This window comes from Bos taurus, chromosome 19, assembly GCF_002263795.3.
Source record: "Bos taurus isolate L1 Dominette 01449 registration number 42190680 breed Hereford chromosome 19, ARS-UCD2.0, whole genome shotgun sequence".
In the NCBI taxonomy this organism is placed as follows: Eukaryota; Metazoa; Chordata; class Mammalia; order Artiodactyla; family Bovidae; genus Bos; species Bos taurus.
The window spans coordinates 8,340,498-8,363,450 of NC_037346.1; the positions used below are offsets into that span (position 1 = coordinate 8,340,498).

General features: G+C 52.8%; 1 protein-coding gene across 13 annotated transcripts in view; it reads left to right on the top strand.

Annotated features, from left to right (window-relative positions):
• The window catches only part of MSI2 (musashi RNA binding protein 2), a 405,753-nt gene that overhangs the window by 248,412 nt on the left and 134,388 nt on the right, over nt 1-22,953 (top strand). For all 13 annotated transcript variants that reach the window (XM_059877826.1, XM_059877828.1, XM_059877829.1 and 10 more), the window contains one exon: nt 13,419-13,467. In XM_059877826.1, the coding sequence (XP_059733809.1) occupies nt 13,419-13,467 (49 nt within the window). The remainder of the gene's footprint in view (nt 1-13,418; nt 13,468-22,953) is intronic.

Consider the following 22,953-nt stretch of genomic DNA (forward strand, 5'->3'; position numbering starts at 1 on the left):
TTTATCCTGCAAGAGTCTTTCTGAAACTCAGTCAGCAAGCACTTACTGTGCAGCCATTTTTGCACGAGTCACTGTAGCAGGCGCTGTGCGTTTGCAGAGCTGTGTGGTGAAGTCTCCTGAGGGCCAGGGTAGAAGATGAGACGGGGCAGTCGGGACTCCCGGCACAGAGACTTGTGCGACACAGTGCTGGTTCAGCGCAGTACGTGCCGGGGCCAGTAGCCAACGCGAGTAGGGGTAGCTCTTCTACTGTCAGCGCGCCTTATTTGTGCCCACGCTATCCAAATCAAGAGAAATTAGGGCCTAATTATTTGCATTATAAACTGATCTGCCACTGAGTTTTCGTGATAGAATGAGCCCCCTTGTGGTTTTTAAAAATTACTGTTTTAAATGTTTATTTTTCAGTAGTGTAGGACTCACAAAAAGTTGTAAAAATCATACAAAGAGCTCTTGTGTACCCTTCACCCAGCTTCCCATGACGATAATATCGTCTCGTCCATAACCATACCACGTTGTTAAAACCAAGAAATGGATGCTGGTACATCACTGGTTTTAACAGGTGTGCGTGTGTGTGTCATACAAAAATGACTGCACAGTAAGTGCTTGCTGAGTGCTGTGTGTGTGTGTGTGTGTGTGTGTGTGTGCGCTGTTCTTTGAAACATTGTCACATGGATAGATTTAAGCAATGATGATCACAGTCGAGATCACAAGTGTTCCCGTCACCGCAGTGAAATTCCTCGTATAATGGTTCGTCCATTTCCCCACCCCTAACCCCCGGCAGACTCCTCCGTTCTCCATCACTGTAATTTTGTCATTTCGAGAATCTTGCAGAAATGGGATCGTATGGGATGGAACAAGCCTTTGAGACTGACTTTTCTCAGTCAGTGTAATTTCCTTGAGATCCATCTGCGTTGGGTACCAGTGGTTTGTTTCTGTTTATCGTGAGGAATATTCTACTGCAGCCTGCGCTCTGGTTGGCTCTGCCGTTCCACCTGCTTTCTAAAAAATGGTTTATTTGCGTCCAGTTCCTTAGAGCACAGCACAGAAAGCCCGGTGCCCTCATGAGGGTGACGCTCGCTCACCCGCAGAGTTCACTGAGTTGGCGTTTGCATTATGGACACGAAGCCTCTTCTTCCGTTTGTTCTCCAGCCCTCAGATCCTTGTTGAGATGCTGTGCCTGCCGAGTACTGGCCATAGCAAGGGACGTCATTTACCACCAACCTGAATACTTCCCTGTGGGTTACGGTTCTTTCTGCTTCTTGGGGCTGGGGTTATCATCAGCCCTTCTCTTGCAGGGAGACTGAGCCTCCAGAAGCCCTGCCTGGGACAGTCAGAGGTGGGCGTGGTGGATTCGTGTGTGAACCCGGGACTCCCGATCCCCCCGGGCTTTTTGGACCCGCACTCTCAGTTTGCACGGGATCACTGCGAGCCACTTTGTCCCTCTGCAGAATGACGGTGCTGGACCTTTCCAGCTCGGACATTTATGATCCTCTCTGAACAGGAAGTAACCTGGCTGAGTGAACAAGTCTTTTCGACTTTGTTGCCGCACGTGAACTTTGTTCTCGGTAGCGTTCTGTTAGCCGTTATTTGAAGATGCTTTGGGAATTTAAAAATGACAGAGTAGAATTCCTTTAAAAGTTGTCTGTAGTTCAGACCTTCCTTGCTTATGCTGACGTTTGATGGGGTCTTTGGCCCAGGACCCTGGGGGCGACTTCAGGGCCAGGGTGCCCAGGAGATTGGCTCTCGTGTGGCCCAGTGGGGAAGAGCTTCTGGAGACACCCTTGAGCCCCATTAGGAAGATCTGGGCTGGGTGCTGCTTGGTGCCCTGATTCAGCTGCCTGACGCCGTGCAGTTGGCAGGATTCTTCCGTGTGCCACAGCTGGGCTTCCGGTTGGAGGTCAGGCCTCTTAAGTGCTGCTGTTCCTGCATCCGCCCGAGGGATCGACTGGATGGAGATGCTGCGAGTCTTTGAAGCTCCAGAAGGGGTTCAGAGGAGCCCTGGAGAACGGATGCCTGCTCCAGGTGGGGAGGGGAGCAGGGACTCCCAGTCACTTCTAATTCCCGGGACTAATTCTGAGACCAAGGGAACCTCTGTCTTCGGCTTCGGTCTTTCACTATAAGCCCTGCTGAATCCCTCAGAATCTCAGTCTGGTGGAGAGTGAAGGGGAGACTGTTTCTGTGACCTCTGGCAGGTCATCTCCCCCTCCTCAGGTGCAGTTGGGGGAAGGGAGGTCTTTGGAATCTGATAGACCCATCTATGGGCTTCCTTTGTGGCTCAGATGATAAAGAATCTGCCTGCAATGCAGGAATCCCAGGTTTGATCCCTGGGTTGGGAAGATCCCCTGGAGAAAGGAATGGCAGCCCACCCCAGTATTCTTAGCCTGGAGAATCCCATGGACAGAGGAGCCTGGCAGACTACAGTCCATGAGGGTCGCAAAGAGTCAAACATGACTGAACAACTAACACTTTCCCTTACAGACTCGTCTACCTGCTATCCCATTGGTAGCGTGACATAGGGTGTCAGGAAGTCCAGAGGTGATTTTAAACCCCAGTTCTCTTCATCCATGCATTGTGACCAGTTCTTTGCATCGGCCAGATAGGATAGCCTTGATAGATACTGGTTTGTGAATAAACATGTCACCTTGGTGAAACTCTCTGTCTCCCTGATTCTCCATCCTCGCCAGCCAGTCTGTTCAAGAGGGCAGGATAGAACGTGCCCTGAAGGCCTGTCGCCAAGGGTCCTGGGCCTGGGCATTTCCAGGGTGCAGGCCAGCCTTCCATCCCATCATCAAATCACAGCCTGTCCTCCAGGCTGAAAGAAGATGCTGAAAGCCCAAGGGATGGAAAATCGGGTTTGGAACCTAGACTCTCTGAGCCCGTCCAAGTCCGTTCTCCCCTCTTCCCTCCCCGAGCCGGTGACTGCAGCCACGCTTGTCACCATTCGAGATTGCATTGGCCACAGGAGATGCGGGTGATTTTTCCATTTGGTCCTGATGTTTATTTCATGCCCATCAATATCAGCCCGTATTAGGACAGATGAGGTGGTTATTTACAGGCTGCGCGTTTTCACACTTGGTAATTATAAACCCTTCCCCTGTTCGGTCAGAGTCGTGGAGATCTATTTTGGCAATTAGCAGTTTAGTATTTGTTTAATGGGAATGCAAGAGAGTGTTACAGCACATCAGTGCTCCACTAATGACCCGCCTGTCTCCTCTGGAGCCAGCAGGTTTGGGCCTTTTTCACGGTAGGTGCGGCCTGATGGGGAGAGGCTGGGCCGGGGGGAGAGGAGCCTGAGGCAGCCTGCCCGCCCACCTGCACGCACGCGCGCACTCACAGCCAGCGCTGCACGCAGGCCGTGGATTTCCGGCGCTCACCACCGCCACGCGAAGGCGCCCCGCTCTAGAGGCCGTTAGGCCAGATGCCGTTTCCGCGTGACAGCTGTCAAGCCTGCAGAACCAACTGCTTCTCCTCTGGCAGCTCGCGCCCGGCCTGTCCTGGTCCCTCTCCCACCACCCTCCTTCGCAGCCGCCTGTCTCACCCTAGTGGGGACGTCCCCCGAGAGAGCCTCCGGCCCTGCCCTCTGGGGTGATGCTGGGCCCAGCCTGAGCCCCCACTTCCACCGGAGGCCATCCAGGCAGGCGCTCGCTTGCCTTGCTCGGATTTGAGAGGTGCCTCCTGGGACTGCGCCCCCGAAGACACGCTGGTTTCTTTAATGGCTGTCCCTGAGCGTGACCCGTTTGCAGCAAGGAGTCGCACAGCATTGGGCGCATCCCTCCAGTGAACCGTGTAGGGTGTGTGTACGTGTGCACACGTATGTGTGTAGGTGCACACACCGGGGGATTGCCAGGGGTGGGGTGGTAACTTGCAACAAATCTCCTGTGATAAGCATGTCCTGCACATTAGTCACTGGCCACCCACCACCTGAAGGCCTCCTCACAGCTCCAGGAAGTGGGACTCAGCATTCTCGGGGCTGGTGCCCAGCGGGCACTCTGGCAGCCTGAGGACTGAGTTCTAGGACCCCTCTGCCCGTTCCAGCCGTGCCCCCAGCCTGCTCTGTGACCACAGAGCGGACAAGTCGGCTCAGGGGTTCTCAAGTTCACCCATCTAGAAGGAAGAGACCCCTCAGCCTCCTTCTCCATTTGCTCCTCCCTCCAACCCTTCTTTCTTCTCCCGAGACTGCCAGAGGCAATATACAGCTGTCGCCTTGGTTACCTCATCACCTCTCTTAACTTTTTTGGTAGAGTTTTAAGGCCGTGTTTGTTGGTTCACTCGGGAGACAGTGCAGCTCCACGGGGCCCTGGGGATTCAAAAATAGAACGCAGTCAAGGGAGACCAGGGAAAGATTTGGGCATGCATCTGAGTTTAAGTCCCGGCTCCATCATTTGCTGCATGCGTGATCCTAGGCAAGTCACTTAATCGCAATGAGCCACCATTTCCTTACCTATATAATGGGTGTGATAATATCTATTTCAGAGCTATTGTGATAATTAAATGAGCTTTGCAAATTGCCTATTAAGCTCCAGTAAATGGTAGCTATTACAGTCATCATTATTTCAGGGGGAAGACATTTCATAGCCTAGACTCTGATATTTACGTGTGGAATCAGAATCCCTGAGCAAGATGTCCTGCCTGCCTTTATGTAAGTAAACTGCATCTCCAGGATAGACACCCCACACCCTTTAACGCCTATGGCAAGTGTCCATTTTATGAATTCACAACTGCTCTCTGATGAACACAGGGGTTTGTTTTAAGTTAAATGGGAAAATGAATTAAAGGATTCGTTTAAAGTGAATTAAAACATAATTAAAAGTAGAAAAAAATAGGGCCAGTAAAAGAGTCTTGCTAATGGGGAAAGAACATTCTGGTCATAGTAGGACTTAGGAGCCTTCCTGAAGAGTTTAAGAAATGTCCTTAATGCCACTGAATTGTTTATCAAAAAAAGTGGTTAAAATGGCAAATGCAATTTCTATTTTATTACCAAAGAAAGAATTGGGGAGAAGTTAAGCAGGCTGTCTTGTTGCTTATTTAAGGCATGGGCTTGAGTCAACATAGAGAAACCTTCAGGTGGATGCAAACTAGAATTTTCTGAGTCTTGGAATGAAGGAAGTGCCTAGCCCACTCAGCACCTCGCTGGCTGCAGCCTCCCAGGAGTCAGTGGACCAAGCAGGGGTTTGGGGGCCCAGGGGCTTGTGTGCCTGCCGTCCTGGAGCCTGAGCCACGGCAAGCAGGCCCGGCCGGCACGCACACTCAGACCACCAGCTGCGGAGTCCTGGGCAGGCCTGCCAGGGAGGAAACTGAGGCTCAGAGAGCTTATAATAATCCCTGCCTTCGGGGACTGTTGTGTGGTCCAAAGCAATAATACAAGTGAAAATATTATTGATGGTGGTGAAAAAAAAATCTAGCAGTTTCTTCAGGTTTCTTAAAGTCCTGTGTTCAGTTTTTGGCCCTTCCAAGCCTCCTTACAGAACGGAACTTTGACTGTCTTGTCCTAAGACCAAGACAAGGTGAGGAGAGCCCCCCAAAAGCCACCTGTGGCACAGGGCCTGCGGATCCAGCAGGGGACAAACAGCCAGCCTTCAGGCAGCTGACGATCCGGGTGATGCCCCCTTTATATTTAGGGCCCATCTCCACCCACATACACTGTGATGAAGGCTCAACTCCGCTGTATTTACCTGTTAGGACAGTGGTTCTCAGCCTTGGCTGCACCTGGAATCCCTGGGGGAGCTGTAAACATTGCACTGCCACCCCCTGCCCACCCGGAGGCTGATTTCACTGGTCAGGGTGTGACCCCGGCAACAGGGAATTTTTTTTTTTTTTTTAGTTCCTCATGTGATTCTGGTGAGCAGTCAAGGTTGAAAACTACTGATCTAGATTTCAGCATGAGCTAATGGGATTTTCCTGCCTGCTCCTTTTTCTCCTCTTTTCTTCCTTTTGGGCAGTGATTGAAGATAGACTGTCCTTACTCTTGTCAAGGCTAGAGCATGCTGAGACATTTCCATAAACCAGACACCCTCACCCAGTTCTTAAGCAAAAGTGCAGAGCCATGCCATCCTCCGTGCAGAAACGCTCCCAAGGATCAGGACGCCTTGGTCTCCAGCCTGGATCTGGGCAGGCCTGCCTAGTATATAACACTCACTCCACCCTTATGACTTCAGGGCTTGGAGTTTATAGAGCATCAGCAGACCCGTTAAACCCCTCACACTGTAGTGTCATGGTATCGCATTTATGGGCGTTTATTGAAACGAACGCTTGGAGTGTTTGAGTGGGAGCAGGAAGCAACATGAAAGGCATTTGTTCCGGGGGAGTTTGAAGAGCTTGCGTCTCTTCTCTTCCTTTCCCTCTCCCTCCTTGTGTCTGACCAGATAATTTAAGGATCACTTGAAGTGCCATTTCCTGCTTTGTTCTGGATACGTGTGGTTTGTGGTGTGTGTGTGTGTGTGCGTGTGCCAGAAGGGGGTGGGACATTTCTCCAGGCATGCTGGCCAGCCACAGCAAACGTCCCACTGCCTGGAACGTCCTCAGGGCGCAGGGGATTTGGAAGGGCCCCTGGTGAATCTGAGCTCCCAGCTGTGGTCCCAGCAGCCTCCGCGGTCCATCTCGGGGTCCTCGGCAGAATCTCTGCGGATGGGTCATCAGTGACCATCCCATGCAGCTTCCTGCCTTCACAGATGAGAAACGTAAGGGCTGAGAAAGGAGGTGCCCTGTCCTCAGTGAGCCTCTGGTGGAGCTGGAATTGGAACCCGGATCCTGCCCGTGCGTTGTGCCACGCCGCCCGCCACGCTCGGCTGTGGCCCGGCTCCTGCTGAGTTATTGACCAGCAGCTCTTTCGTCCTCTCCTGGGACCAAGTTCTCTGCATCCCCAGATCAGCGTCATTCATCTGCTGCATACTTGTGGAGCCAAACCACAGGCAGAAGCAGCAGGGGTCTGAGGGCACTGCCTGCGGTTCCAACCTTCGGCCAGCCCACCTGACCAGCAGAGCTTTTGACCTCTCTCGCAAGGCGCTGCTTTGATCCGTGGCTTGAAAGGTTTTCTCTTCAGGCAGTGTAGGAGCTGGGTGGGCTAACGTCTCCCTTCTGGATATGGCCGGCATCTTCTGCCTACTTCTGAAATCACCCAGCAAGAACGTCTGCTCACAGTAAATCTTTCGGCTCATTATAGAGAAGGTTCGCTCATTCATTAAATGAATTAGGATTAGAGAGGCATCACCCACTGACTTGAGTGCTAATGACTGCAGATTTTCATGGTGCTTATTTGCTGAGGAGCGTGTTGCCAACTTATTTTGGCGTTTCCAGGATCTCGGTCTCCAACCTTGCTGCTGGGGAGAGATGTAGAAGCAGTCCCTTCACACCCGAATACCTGTACTCCTGTGGGAAGGTGGAATCGATGGGTTAATACTTGGGCCATAGTCCACCTTCCTCCTTCCGCCCCTTCCCCTGTTTTTCTTCATTGTCTGATATTACTTGAGACTGCCTGTGTATCTTCTTATAGACTAAAAGCTTTTTGTTTTTTTGAGAGAGAGCAGGGGCCATGTATGAGTTACCTTTTGCCGCAAGAATGCTGTTTAACAGACAAGCACAGAACCTCTGTGGTAGAGATTAGCTGTTTATTCCCCAAGTCTGGAGTTTGCTGGTGGCTCTGCTGGTCTTGGGGAGGGAGTGGCTCTGCTGGTCTTGGCGGGGTTCACGTGCGTGTTTTAGGGTTGCCCAGCTGCCTGCCCATCTAGGCTAGTCTCACCAGGGCCCCTGAGGGCATTTGGCCCTGCTCCACATGTTTCCCATCCTGTCTGAGGCCCACCTGGCCATGTCTGTTTCATGGTGATGGCAGAAAGATGCCAGAGAGGGCAAACTGGAACCCAGAGACCCTTGCAAGGCCAGGCCCCCCACAGGCGTACCATCCTCTCCAGCTCTTTTACTGACCACAGCAAGTCAAGTCCAGATACATAGGATGGGGAGATAGACTCTGCCTCTTTTGAAAGGGGAGCTGTTGATACAGAATTTCAAGATAAAGGGTGTGGGGGTCATTAATGCAATCCGTATACCGTGAACCCATATAATTTGCCTCTTACTTGGAACTTAGGCTAATACTTCGCAACTAGTGCATACCTAATAAATACATGTCACATAAAAGTAAAGTTAATTGATTAGATTTTCAGATCACAGCTGAGCTGACCTAAATGATGTAGCCAATAGCTGGAGTCTGTTAGAAGGGATGTTCCTGTCGTCCGTGTAGAGTCCGAATTTCTCCTGCACTGGGTGCCCGGGACAGCTTGGTTACTACTAGGAAGTCCATCTACTTGTCACCTTTTCCGTCGTGGTTCTGTGCTCGTCATTTTCAGGATCTGGGAGTATAAATGTCCGAGAGGGAACAGAGCGGGGTGATGGTTGCCACGCTGATGTGCCTTGATTGCCTCTGTGAGAGAAATTCAGCTCTTGTATTGAGCCCCGAGTGTATGCAAAAAGGAAGAAGCCACTCTGTCCACTGTCTTTAACTTCTGGTCTTGTTTCTCCTCCCTTAGAGCAGCACATGGAAAGTGGGGTCCACAGGCCAACAGCTGGTGCTTGTTAGAAATGCAAACGCTGCTTCCTGAATCAGACAGCCTGGGGCTGAAGCCCAGGGGAGTCTGTGTTTTAACCAGTTCTCTGGGTGATTCTGAAAGGGAGGGGGTTTGAGACGCCCTGCGCAATCCCCATGCCACAGAGACAGTGTGGCTTCCCAGAACTGCCTCTCAGATGGCGCGGGGTGTACATGGGGCACCTCTGAGGAGGTCACAGTGTGGTCTGAGCCTTTCGAGGGTCAAGATTACAGGTCCATGACCCCGTGGTGTCGGACGACAACAGGGGCATTCCCACGCAGCTCCCTTAAGAGTTACTTGCCCTGCTTTGTCATTTGCAAAGATACACCGTCAAGGAAGTCAGGGCTGTGTTTTATACCTGCCTGAAGTTATTGGAAGACAGATCTCAAGGTTGGAACACTTTTCTCCTCCCCAGACAGATCAGGCAGGTGCCAGGACATGGGACAGACACGCTCAGGTTCAGACACCGCCTCCCCTGATCCCCACCCCAGGATCCCACAGGACCACTAGGCCTGTGGGCACCCGCTTCTGGTATATACAGAGAAATCTGTACGGACCGGTGAGGGCACCGTCAACGCAGAACCGACTCTAGTGCTGATCGTGACGAGGAGCATGGGGCCTTTGAAGCTGTATTCCACCAGGGATAGTGGTGTTTTCTCCCTGAAGTCAGAGAAATGCCCGTGTCCACCCGCCTGCCAACTCCCTTGTGTTCTTCCACTCCGTGAACGAGGCCTGGCTTCCAGGCTGAACTCTGCACAGGCAGGCAGTCTACCTCTGTGTGTGAGAGCGAGAGGGAGAAGGAGAGACAGACAGACACAGTTACCGGTTTGCTGTCTCTGGGGCTGAATACCAGCTCCCTTGACCGTATCCGTCCCGTCCTTGTGTGATGGAGACTCACACAAGCCGCTTCTGTTTGATTCACATAGAACCGTGAGAAACAGCCCCGTACGTGAGGCTGTGTTTTTCATTCTATTCAGTCTTTGTATATTCAAATTCTTCCAGTTTCAGCTCTTGCTGTTCTGCCAGATTTCTATCGCATTGATGGCTTCTCTGAATTAATAAGTGTTTTGCAATCGCTGAAAAGTTTTCTTCCCCCAAGCATGGGGACTTATTCATATTGATTTTTTTTATTTTTCCCTTTCTCTTTCCTCTCTAGCTACTCCTTAGATGTTCTGTTTTGTAAAGTGTTAATAGAATTTTTCTTGCGCCCCGCCGCTTTATCTGTTCAGGAGGTCTTTGCGAGGCCCATTGTACCCCGCTCTGTAGAGGAAAGAGCTCTGTTCTTCACGACAATGGTTGCTCCCAAAACACATACACAGATCCTCCTCCTCGCTCACCAGGGTGGAGCAGCTGTTAGGAGGGCAGCATCAGAAAACACTGAAGCATAAGAAGGCAAAGAGGGACCCAAGTAAACACTGTGAAAAGGGCGGTGGGCATGGGTGGGGATTGAAAATACTTTTTTTAATTCAAAATATTTATTTCCTAAGGGGATCTGAGTTTCAGTACCCAAACATGGCCAACACAGAAGGGAGACTGTTTTTCTTACCATTAGGCATTCTCAGCTCAAAATGAGGACTTGGCAAACCTCTTAGAAAATATGGTGATGGGTGTGAAACAGACGTCAGGCTTACCTGCATGGTACCCGGCAGGCCTCACCCATCACCCCACCCCCGGCCTGCACCCTAGGCAGTGGAGTCCTCGTCAAGGCCCAGGGTCTGGGTCTGCAATGCCATATGTGCAAGTGTGACGGCTCTGTGTGCAAACAAACCAGTTGATCTTCTGGCGGTCTTGCTCAAGGGGTGCATGGGAGGCAGACCGCCGTGGTGTGTCTGGTCTCAGCAGGTGTCTGGGGGCTCATCAAGCCTGCCTGGCCGGGGAAAGGTCTGGTGAAGGCACCCCCCATCCAGACTAGCATCGCCTACTCCCCTCAGCCTGGTGCCTGGGGGAAAGAGGGCAGCTCCCTGCCAGAGGAGCAGTCACCGTGCAGGGCCATCTCTCTCCCAGTCGCTGACTACGGAAATGGGGAGCAGAAGGGGAAGGCCCCGGGAGCCTGTTTGTTCAGGCTCGGTTGCTTAGCAACACAAGGGGGCCCTGACTCCAGAAGGGATTTTGAAGCTAGGCCAGTCCCTCGGAGGTTTGTGTCTGGCTTGCCTACCCCTTCTTCCGTTCTTACCTTGACTTTGCTCTTCCCCCTATTATATTTGATAGCATCTAAGAAAATAGATTTGATTTGTCGGGAGGCACCATTTTAAACCTGGTTTTATTGCTTCGCCCAGTGTCTTCCCCTCCATCGAAGACTGTCGTCTGGGAGGAGTGAGAATGAATAGCCGATGATTCTTTTTCTCAGCTGACTTAGCTCAGGCCCCCAAGCTCATTTGTGAGCCTTTGAGCTCCAGTGAACAGTGCTCTGTCCTCCCCACCATACACACACACACTCCCACCGCACTGAAATTGCTCCACGCGTGGAGCCTTCTGGCTAACAGTTCTGTCCACCCACAGCCACATGGTTGGATTGTATTTTCTTTTCCATTTATTTGTATTTGGCTGCACTGGGTCTTCCTTGCTGTGCATGGGCTTTCTCCAGTTGCAGCGGAAAGGGGCTGCTCTTCCTTTCAATGTGCAGGGCTTCTCCTGGGGCTGGCTTCTCTTGTTGTGGAGCATGGGCACCTGGGCTTCAGAAGCTGTGGTGCGAGGGCTTGGCTGCCCTGTGGCATCTTCCCCGGCCAGGCATCAAACCCGTGTCCCCGGCACTGGCAGGCAGATTCCCAACCACTGGACCACCAGGGAAATTCTGGGTTGTATTTTCACTGCCAACCTTGGGCACAAAATGCTCGAGGAGACCAGGCTGTACACCTGGCCAAACTCGGTGCAGCCTACAAGTGAATGGCCGATGGTTTTAGAACAGCACCTGCACTCACGATGTGTCTCCTGTGAAGTGAATAAAGGGCTGGATCATAAGTAAAAGGAGTGGACTTCAAAGCCAAATCTGGTTTCGTAAGTGATTTCTTTAGGTCTGTGTTGGACGTGAGTGTGGCTCTCTTTGTACCTGTGTCCAGACTTCCTCTTTGTGTAAGAACCCCGGCCATACCAAATCAGAGCCACCCTTAAGGACCGCATTTTAACTTCAGTTCGGTCGCTCAGTCGTGTCTGACTCTTTGTGACCCCATGGACTAAGCACGCCAGGCCTCCCTGTCCATCACCAACTCCCAGAGCTTGCTCAAACTCAAGTCCATCGAGTTGGTGATGCCATCCAACCATCTCATCCTCTGTCGTCCGCTTCTCCTCCTGCCTTCAATCTTCCCCAGCATCAGGGTCTTTCGCAAGGAGTCCGCTCTCATTGGAACTATTTTCACTAACCGTCAGGTTACCATTTTCACTTAGTTACCTCTTTACATCCTATCTTCAAATGCAGCCACATTCTCAGAATCTGCGCATTAGGATTTTAATATATGAATTTGGCTGGGGTGGGGGATGGAGACAGTTCAGCCCAGAATAATTAAAATGTTGAAGTTTCATTGTGTATAACTGGAAACATCCTGAAGGATGATTAAGTAAGCTGTAGCATCTCCCTCCATGAAATATGTGACAGTCAAGCTAGTATTCACAAGACCTCACAGTCCTTAGGATGACTACTGTTTGTTGTTTTTTTTTTTTAAGGCAGAAAATAGCAAATATTAACAAGGATGTAGAGAAATTAAAACCTTGTGCACTTTTGTTTGGAATGTAAAGTAGTACAGCCACTGTGTACAGCAGTTCTTCAAAAAAATAAAAGTACAAGGCACTGTATGATCCAGCAGTTTCACTTCTGGGTATGTATCCAAAAGAAGTGAAAGCAGAGACTCGAGATATTTGTACTCCCGTGTTCATAGCAGCATTATTCACCATAGCTAAAATCCACGTGGTCATCGATGGGCAAGTGGATAAGCAGATGTGATCTGTACATCAATGGAAGACGGATGAACCTTGAGGACATTATGCCAAGTGAGATAAGCCAGTCCCAAAAAAGACAAATCCTGTGTAATTCCACTTATGTGAAATACTTTGAGGGGTCCCAGTCTTGGCGACAGAAAGTGGGCAAGTGGCTGCCATAGGCTAAGGGGACGAAAGGGGTCCCCCTTAAAGGGGGTAGAGTTTCAGTTTTACAAGAGGAAAAAAGTTCTGGAGATGAATGGTGGTGATGCTCCTGCAACTTTATGAATTTATTTGATACCACTAAACTGTACACTTAAAGAGGGTTGCAGTGGCAATTTTTATATTATGAGTATTTTACCACAAAAAAATCTAGGGGAATAAAAGATAGTATTCATGATGTAGTTATCTGGGAAATGTCTGCAATGTTGTAATATTATTTAAGTGAAAAAGAACAAGGGGAAAATTCCATGTGTGATGTGATTTTAAACTATGTTAAAATAGGCATGTGTGCATTTGTGCTACGTTGTGTCCGACTCTTAGCGACCCCATGTCCTGTCCGTGGGATTTTCCAGGCAAGAATACTGGAGTGGGTTGCCGTTTCCTTCTCTAGGAACCTTCCTGACCCAGGGACTGAACTCACATCTCCTGCACTGGTAGGCAGATTTTTTTTTACCACTGAGCCACCAGGGAAGCCATAGGCATAGATTTTTACAAAAATTAGAGGGAAGTATACCAGATGCTAAATGTGGCGGTGCTAGGTTGGAAAGACGGAAAGAAAGTGATTTATTTTCTCTTTTAATATTTGTGTTTTCAAATAGGTTTTAATGAGCAACATGATTTCTATAATGGAGACTGCCCCCCTCCCCTGAACATACAATGTGCCATGTATTTTGTTAAAGTTCCTGAAGCAGACTCTGTTTTGTGTTCGCTCTGCAGGTGGAGGATGCGATGCTGATGTTTGATAAGACGACCAACAGGCACAGAGGTAAGAAGCCCCATGTGAGCAAGCAGCCCCTCCGTCCTCTCCTGGCCTCCAGCCCCAGAGACGAAAGACACAGCGACTGTTCCAAAATCAGGCAGTTGGAGGTGACGTCGGTTGTAGGTCTTTGCTAATGGAGGGCCACGACGGTACCTAGAATTGATACCAGACCGTTAAAACACCATTTCCGGTGGGCTTGGGAGCTGTCATTTAATTATACAGTCACACCCAACACGTTCTTGGTCCTTGCTGAACCAGGCTTTAAGCGAACCAAGTGGAAGTTATTCACAGCAATTAGTCAGTTGAGTTCTCAATTTGCTCTGGAGGAGGTGGTTTAGAAGCACACTGTCCATCTAAAGAACAACAACAAAAAAAAGAAAGCAAAAACCAAGAAGCCTCTGCCTAGGTTTATGCAGTGAGTACCTTGTACATACGTCCGAGGTTTATGCAGTGAGTACAAACCTAGAAATGCCCTTTTGTGCCTCTCGGACGTTTGGAAGACGTTTACACTTCCCCATGTTGTCTCCTGTGTTTAGTGTCTTGTCCACGTTTTCGAAAATGGGTTTCACCTTGGGGGTCTAAGAACCCTTGAAATGACATGCAAAGTATTTTATGTTATTCCCGGGAGAGGTTTCTTAGCTTTGAGTGGATTCTCAAAGGGGTGTCCGAGTTCTGCCACCTCACTCCCCCAGCCCCCAAAAAAGGACACATTGAAATGATTGCTGTAAATAGAAAATCGGATGACTCCAGAAAGTCCTTCCCAGAGGAATCAGGGTCAGAAGTTACGGTTCAGTGTTCAGTCCTCCCGTTCTCCAGAAGCTCTTGGTTTCTGGGGTGCGTATTCCCCCGGCGTTCATGGGCAGGGTTTCTGAAAGAGGGTGGCAGGAAAGCCATTTTCTCCAGAGAAGGAGCCAGTGAGCCGTGTTTCCTTGCCACTTGGATTGCATTTAGATGTTTCCTGTGTTGTTTACATTCTCGCTGTCACCTGTGATTAGTAGCAGTTACCCAGCATTGACTGCCTGTCTCTCCTGCTCTGAGCAGGCAGGCTGAGTAAAAGGGAGGAAGGAGCAGGATGGGGAGTGGTGCTCGCAGGGCTGGGCAGAGGAGGGGCTGTCTTGAGGGCACCCAGGAGCCCAGCGACTCGTCCATCCAGCTACAGCATCCTCGAAAGGGAGCGTGGAAAACTGGGCGGGAACTTCGGTATCGGGGGTACATGCTGGGGAGGGGCTGGAGGGGAAGGAGGACGGGAGGCAGGGGGAGAGAGACGAGCTTGCAGATGTGAGCAGGACGACGATTGCCCTTGTCTTCTCCAGCGCTCCGGAGTGAGCGCCAAGGAGCGAGAGGAAGGTGGTGCGGGCGGTGGGCAATCCTCGATTACCCTTGATCAGCACATGCCCTGCCTCGGTCCGTGGGGTTTTCCTGGCACTGCTTCCGCGTGCGTCTTCTAACTTGGTCTACACAGCAGACCCTGGGGTTGTTGTGACTTTGGGAAAATCCCGTAAGTTCTTCATGCCTCAGTTTATTCATCTGTAAGATACAGGTAATGTTAGTGCCTCCTGACAGGATTGTTTGCAGCGTTCGGTGCTGGCAGAGAGGGGACTCACACCCAGGATGGCTGATTTCAGGTTCTGTTATCTGTTGTCTCCACGTGGGGATGGGGTTTGTTGAGAAGGGTGTTTCCAGCCTTTGATTTTCAGGGTGGGCATAGCTCATCTGAGCGAGGCACTGGCGTTTGGTGTTAGAATTCATAATCCTGGGAGACTCCGCAGCAGTTTCTAGGTAGTATTGCTGTTCTTTTTTGAATATCATTGAATAAAGGTGTTTTTGATCTCCTGCTCTGTGTTAGGCCCTGTGTGGGAGAAGATGATGGATCATCTCGTTGAACCGTCTCAGCTGGGCAGGGAAAGAGTTTCACCATCTGAGGGATCCGAGGAGGGGAGGTGACTGTGAGTCTCTGGGCACTCAGCTGATAGCAGGCGGAGCTGGATTCACAGCCAGGGCATCGGGCCCCCAGCCAGCCTGTGGATGAGGCCCCCAGGAAAGCCTCCCGTCTTTCTGACCCAGGGGCTGCCTGCTGTTGGGGAAGCTTCCTCTCCTTGTCCAGGGGCACCGGGTGCAGGGATGGGGTGGCGGCCCCTCTGTGACCAGGTCAGGGAAGGGTTTCTAGTTGTGAGCTGAAGGGAGCTTGTTCTGTGGCCCAGTGCTCAGGGTGGCTCCGGGAACATCATCGCTCATGCCCCTGGTGAGGCAAGGGCAGGAAGGTGGGCAGAGCCTCTGGCGAGGGCATGGCCTTCCCCATAGCCTCCCGGCCTTCCTCTGATCAGTGCCAGACCCCTTATGTGGTTTGTGGAGTCAGAACAGGGTGTCAAAAACCACTAAGAATCTCAAGATGGCAGCTCAATTCAACCAAGAGTTGAGCCCTGCTGAGCTCGGGGTGTGTGCAGTGGCACAGGAAGCCGGCCTGCACAGTGCAGCCTGGGGCTGGCCTGATGCTGGCCGAGCGGGTAAGACAAGGCGAGAGGGGCCGCGTGCCTAGAGATTTCAGCAGAGGGGCCCTGACACTGGCTGCTGGCTGCCCCTGTGCAGACATCTGCCCCCACTGTTCTTCCTGTGTGAGCGGGGACTTTGGGCTGCCCATGCTTTCCAGCCCCTCCAGCTGAGAAAGAGCTTCCCTTTGGACTGGGGGCCAAAGCTGGGGTAATAACTTCACTGGTTCAGAGCATTAGGGGAGGAAAGAATTTTCTCAGAAATATAAGAACGTATCACAAGAGAAGCTCTAGTCACATACTTGTAGAGCAGGCAGGCCCCACGGCCCTGGCCTGATGGAATGTGCATTTGGAATCGGGTGATAAGCACGAGAAAATAAAATCCTCCTGCAGCCACCTTGCCCCAACCTTCCCTTCACCTCCTCGGCTTCCTGCTTTCCATTATCTTATCACGAGGAAAGTGCTGCCCTAGCAGAAGTTGAGGACACCTCTCTGGCTGGCACTGCCGCCAGCTCGCTGCTGACAGAGGCGCAGACCATTAACCCCTCCGTGGTGTCAGGGCGCTTGTTCAGTGCTGCCCATCAGCGTCTGACCCAGCTCTGCTGGGCGGTGACGTGTCCTCCGCCCCAGGCGTTTTGAATACCACCTGTGTGAATGTGCCCTTGAACTGTGACCACCGCCGTGCAGGAAAAACTCGAGGGCACAGGGCCTGGCCTTCCGGGAGTCAGGCCGCGCTTGCCATTAGGAGCTAGGGGTTGGGCAGAACTTCCCCTCCTGGCCCCACTGTGGCTGTCATCTCTCTCTCCCCCGCGGGCCCCGTAGGCGCACGGGCGGTCCTCAGTGGCATCTGCACAGCAGTCTGCTCCTCCTGTTCACAGAGGCGCCAGCCTGTGTCTCTTCCCCTTGTACATCCTCACTTGGACCTCAGTGGCACCCTGGGAAAGGATCCAGGGGACAGCGAACAGTGAGCCCTCTAGGGAGGGGAGCCCTCTGGGGAGATGCGTCCTCCATGCTGGAGGCAGGAAGGTCATGCAACATCTGATTTGCACAGAAGCGTGGAGTCTTCCCCCTTTCATCCTTTCTGGGACCGCCTCCCAGCCCCTGTGCACCCCATTGGTTTAGCCAGGGGTGCTTCTCCTAACCTCTCCAAACCCTCCGGCTCCGCCTCTGGAAAATACAGGAGCCAGGACTGATGAGCCCCGGGGCCTGAAGTGTGCTTCTGGCTTTTAGCTTTTAACTGGAAGCGTGGCCCAGATTGTCTCCCTTTCCTGTTTTCACTGGGGAAGGGGGAGCAGTTGTTGCGCATGTGGGTCCCTGAGGCGGGGCAGGGGGTTCATGGGGGCTGCTCTGCTGACCTGGGATGCCCTGCGGCGTTTGAAGGGAGGGTGGTCCTCCCGCTGCCCCAGTCACACCTGTGTGTTGCTCGGGCATGGGAGGCAGCTGACCCCAGAAGCAGGTGTCGTCCTGGCCTTGCACTGAGGAAGTCCCGGAGGGGACCAGGAGCTGGAGCGCCGTCCAGCAGCATGCCCAGCAGCTGGTGAGGATGTCCTTCATTCCTGAAAGGGGTTCCGGCCTCCCATCAGAGTACGCGCCACGGGTTCTGTGTTAACCAGGTTGTGTTGGCACTCCCAGTGGAAGTAGCTACATTCTAAGCACCCCTCAACCAAGTGCTTGAACGAAGCTACCCGGAGCCACACACTAGTCCATACAGAGCCTAGACATAAGCCCAGCCTGTCCAACCCTGAGCCAGCACCCTTAACCGCTCTACAAGCGTGTGTGCTAAGTCCCTTCAGTCGGGTCCGACTCTTTGTGACCCTATGGATTATAGCCCGCCAGGCTCCTCTGTCTGAAATTCTCCAGGCAAGAGTACTGGAGTGCCATGCCCTCCTCCTTAAGCACTTGAGCATCTCATTATTATTAGCCCTCCTCCACATCTGTCCTCTTGCTGGACTGCAGTGTTGCTCCATTTTTCAGATGGATAAACCGAGGCGGGTAGAGTTTCAAGAAGTCACATGTCTGGTCCCTGCAGCCGGATGGGGAGCTGAGCTTCTGGGAGAAACTGGGGCCTTCCTTAGCTTCCATCGCTTCATTCCATGGCCTTCTCTGGGATTCTTTGTGCCAGAGGGGGAGAGAGAATGGCGGCTTTCCAGTCTTTCCAGAGTCATTTCATTTGCTCTCTAAATGTTCTTAGAGGCGGGCTGAAAAATATTGGGCTGATCATCTAAGGATTTAATCATTGGGGGAAAGTTTGTTGCTATATCCTTGCAAAACTCAGATAAGATCTTGAATTCAGCATCAGGTATTGATTCCAGAGTGGAGCTGGAGGTGAGCGGGGGTGGGGAGGGAGGAACAAGGTACCATCCTTTCTAATTTGCTCTTCGGTGGGTGGTGGGGGGGAGGCTGGTTGAGAGCTGGGGGCAGGAATAAAGGTGGCACCCCTCAGCGCTTGCTCTCCCATCTCCCCATGTCAGCCCTGTTTGAGACCGTGAACTGGGGATTCTGGGTGCTGAAGAGCATCTCTCAGTCACCTCCTGGGAGGGTAGGGAGACCCCCTTCATTCCAGGGGAGCCTCAGCTCTGCCCCTTGCCCCTGACCTCAGCCTCCACGCCAGGTCCCCCCAAGTCTGGCTCATCAGGGGAGAGCTGGGTGCTTGGAGGCCCGGGGGAAAGTGAACTGGGTGTCTTTGAAGCTTGTCTAAGGGTGGCCTAGGGAGGGTGGTGGGAGGGGGCGGTTTCCAGCCGAGTACAGAAGGGGACATTGCCTGGGGATAGGCCCTCCGCACTCGCCATGGCTTCCATCACCGGGCAGGTGTGTTGGCCTCGGAACATTGCCAGACGCAGAGGAACAGGATACACCGAGAAAAGTAAAGGTCCGTGTGATGGATGGCTCCTCTCCCGACTGTTAGCAGTGGCTTATTAAGTGTGATGCTAATGGCCCTGGAGAGGAACAGGCTCTGAGCCAGTCCCCTGCCCCGATCTCAGCCCTCAGCCCATGGCGGTTCTCTGAAGCTCAGGGAGCACATCCCCCGCAGGCTCCCTGCATGAGGGGAGTCCTCCCCCAGGAGAGCTGTGCCCCTTGGGAGCCCCCAGACTGGAAGGGGGCCGTGGTGGGCCCTGTGATTAGGGCAGTGGTTTCCTGCAGGCTCGGGCGTGGGACTGAGCTGGGCTTCAGAAGCCCAGACAGCATCTCTGTCCCCAAAACCAGCTGGCTGAGGTTTAAGGTTTCTGTAATCTGTGTGATCAGCTTATTAAAATGGTGCCTATGAGATATAGCTGGAGCAGTGATAGAAGATAGTGCGTTTCTAAGGAGAATAACCAACCCTTAATGTCCTGACTACCTGCCAGACACTCCCTGTTGAAACTGACCTCTGAAGTCCAGACTGACTCTTTTATGTACACTAAAAATGATTAAAAATCACACTGTAATTGTTTGTTTATTGATGCCTGTTTCCCAAGGGGGAGAGGGCATGTAAAAAGAGTTTCACAGCAGCGTAAATTAAATTAAAAATAAAAAGGTATTGCTTCATTTGTAGGTGTGGGCTCACAGATAATGTGTATGTGTCTTTCCCGAGGAGAGTCTAACATCCTGACTTCATTTACCCGGGAGAGAGGGCTGGGACCCAACAACTTATAAATGTGACTTTGTAGGCTGGAGGGGCTTCCCCGGTGGCTCGGAGGGTCAAGAATCTGCCTGTAACGAGGTCACTTCCACTTGCAGGATGGAGGAGAAAGAAGTGTGCTTGACCAGGAAGATAAGTCCTTCTGGGTGGAAAGGGCTGTGGGTGGGGTAGCAAGCGTGAGGAGGGTTTAGGAATCACAGCAGGTGGGGACGCCTGAGCCACTCTGACACGAGGCCGTGCTGCACACCCGTGCCCGAGCTCGGCGTCTAGGGCACGCTAGGGGCTGCCCTGGTTGGTTCAGCGGTAAAGGATCCACCTGCAGTGCAGAAGACGCAAGTTCAGTCCCTGGGTTTGGAAGATCCCCTGGAGGAGGGCAGCCCACTGCAGTATTCTTACCTGGAAAATGTCATGGACACAGGAGCCTGGTAGGCTGCAGTCCAGGGGGTCACAAAGAATCAGACACGACTGAAGCAGCTTAACACACATACACACATATGTCACAAAAAGTCAGACACGACTGAAGCGGCTTCACACATACACACCCCACAGACATACACACACAGACATGACTGAAGCAGCTTAACACACACACGACACACACACATACACACACACACACACATACACATACACACACACACACACACACACACTCCCCGCTAGAGTCCTGCCCTTTGCATTCCCCACCTCAGAGACCTGCTCTCTCATCCCCGTGCTGGTCTCTGAAGCTGAGAGGTACCCATCACTCTCTAGCCCAGGTCTGAGATGCATTAGGGGGTATATTGGCGACCTGTGAGCCAGTAGTTGGTCGTTACTGGTGTTGATCTGCACCTGAATTGGAAGCCGTCGACAGGAAAGTGCTGGTCTGTCACAGGCCACTGACGCCGAGGGTGCTGGTGGGCGGAGCTTTCAGCCTCGCCATAGTGCGGTGAAGTCACCCACGTGCTGGTGGGCTTTTTCGTGCAAGTAGAGAGTTGGATCAGTGTAGCTGATAATCCTCTTCTCTGCCCAGAGTGGACCGGTGTCAGCGTGGGCCACCTGTTGCAGTGGGGTTTTGATAGCCATGGCGTCTATGGGAGAATGTTAGAGTGGAGTGGAAGCTCAGTGCAGTTGACTCTGTCACCCCACTTGGACAGAAGAGATTTGGTGGGGGGGCGGTGCTGGCAGTGAGGTGTATTTGCTGCTGGTGGGTTCTTGAAGAGGTTCTCTTGCAAAACAGTAATGGGCTGACTTGAAGTTGGGTGGACTTCAGTTAGACGAGGAAAAACTGCCAAGCCCTGCAGCAGGGTGAGCTCTGCACTGGGTTCTGTGGTCCCAGCGAGCTTGTTCTAAGGGCAAGCTCCGCAGCGGGGTAAGCTCTGCACTGGATTCTGTGGTCCCAGCGAGCTTGTTTCAAAGGCAGGCCCTGCAGCGGGGTGAGCTCTGCACTGGGTCCTGTGGTCCCAGCGAGCTTGTTCTAAGGGTAAGCTCCGCAGCGGGGTAAGCTCTGCACCGGGTTCTGTGGTCCCAGCGAGCTTGTTCCACAGGCAGGCCCCGCAGCGGGGTGAGCTCTGCACCGGGTTCTGTGGTCCCAGCGAGCTTGTTCCACAGGCAGGCCCCGCAGCGGGGTAAGCTCCACACCGGGTTCTGTGGTCCCAGCGAGCTTGTTCCACAGGCAGGCCCCGCAGCGGGGTGAGCTCTGCACCGGGTTCTGTGGTCCCAGCGAGCTTGTTCCACAGGCAGGCCCCGCAGCGGGGTGAGCTCTGCACCAGGTTCTGTGGTCCCAGCGAGCTTGTTCCACAGGCAGGCCCCGCAGCGGGGTAAGCTCTGCACCGGGTTCTGTGGTCCCAGCGAGCTTGTTCTAAAGCCAGGCTCCCTACAGGGGCGCCCAGCAGAGGATGCACCCCACCTCTTCACTCTCACAGGGCTTTGCCCAGAGGCTGTGGGGCCCAGCCCCCACCCCCGGGACCCCACCGCGGTCCCCTCGAGGCCTGACCTGTCGCCGGACCCCTCTCAGGACCTCCTGCAGAGGAAGGGCCGCTCGAGGGTGAGGGAGGGGAGCAGGGTAAAGAGCTGCGGGCCCTCCCCAGCCAGCTCTCAGAGACCGGCCCCGGAGCTGTCTGCACATTTTATTTTCTTGTTAAATAAACACCATTAGCCTTCCCGAGAAACCGGTGCAAACACGACCTCACAAATAACCAATTAGAAGGGCAGGGTTGAAGGGGACCGTGAATTTGCAAACATGTAGAGGAGGCCATTAAAGATGCCTGTGGCTCCCCCAGCCCTGGCAGCATCGATCTGAGACCTTAATTTTATTTCTGACAGGAAAGCAAGGAGCACGCTTTATTTATTTTTTTATTTTTTTTCCCCGGAGCTAACTGAACTGCATTCCGGAAGCACCCATTCCGGCACTGTCTCTTGAGATATTCATCAACACGGGAGCTCGGTTCCTGTTCCTGCGCTTCCCCAGTGGTCAGGGACCCACACAGAGCCCACAGTGCCTTGGCAACAGGGAGGTGGGGACTGTGCTCCCTGGGTGCCCTGAGGTATCCCCGCTGGAGGATGAATCTGAAGTCCCTTCCTTAAGAGCCCTGGTCCCAGAGGGTGCTGACCTAGGAGGTCTTCCTGCCTCCCTCCTGGCTGCGGCTCACGGATGCAGAAGGGAGTGGGCCCAGGGTCTGTCACTTCGTTGACCAAGAAACGGTTTTTTGCTGAGCGAGACAACGAGGCTTTTGTTGGGCCCTGTTCCCAGAGAGGCCCCGCTCCGACTGTCGCGTGGTTACAGATCTCTGAGGAGAGAGGCGCCCTCAGCTCGGCCACTTGGTTAAAAGCGTCCCCTTTCTTAGCATCCCGGCGCTGCTAGGGGCAGACCCGGGGGACCAGAGCCGGGCGGCCGCCTCCTGGAGACGTCCCTGCATTTGTACAGCTCAGGACTCGAGCTTGTGCTTGGGCCCTGGACTTGGAGGACCTTCCCTGGCCCGCTTGTGTCTGTCTCAGGACACTCTGGAGAGAGCCTGGGTTTAGTGCTGCCTGTACTCGGCTCCTGGAGGAGGGCACAGCAGCCCCCTCCAGGGCTCTTGCCTGGAGAATCCCATGCAGAGGAGCCTGGCGGGCTGCAGTCCACGGGTCGCAGAGAGGCAGACGCCACGGAAACACTGCAGCACGCACATACTCGGCTTCAGCCCCAGCTTCCTGTGGGTGCGGCCCCCTAGGGCTCTGAGCCCCGTTTCTCTCTTGTGGAGCCAACACCCCTGCTCCGTGAGAGTTAATGAGCCCCTTGTGAAGTGCCTAGCAAGAGCGGTCAGTGCCCAGCAGCCTTGGTTCTTTCTTTCAGCCTTAAAGAACTGCCGGTTTAACTTCTTTAGACACATCACACTTGTTGAATTTTTAAGACCTGGTGTTTCTCAA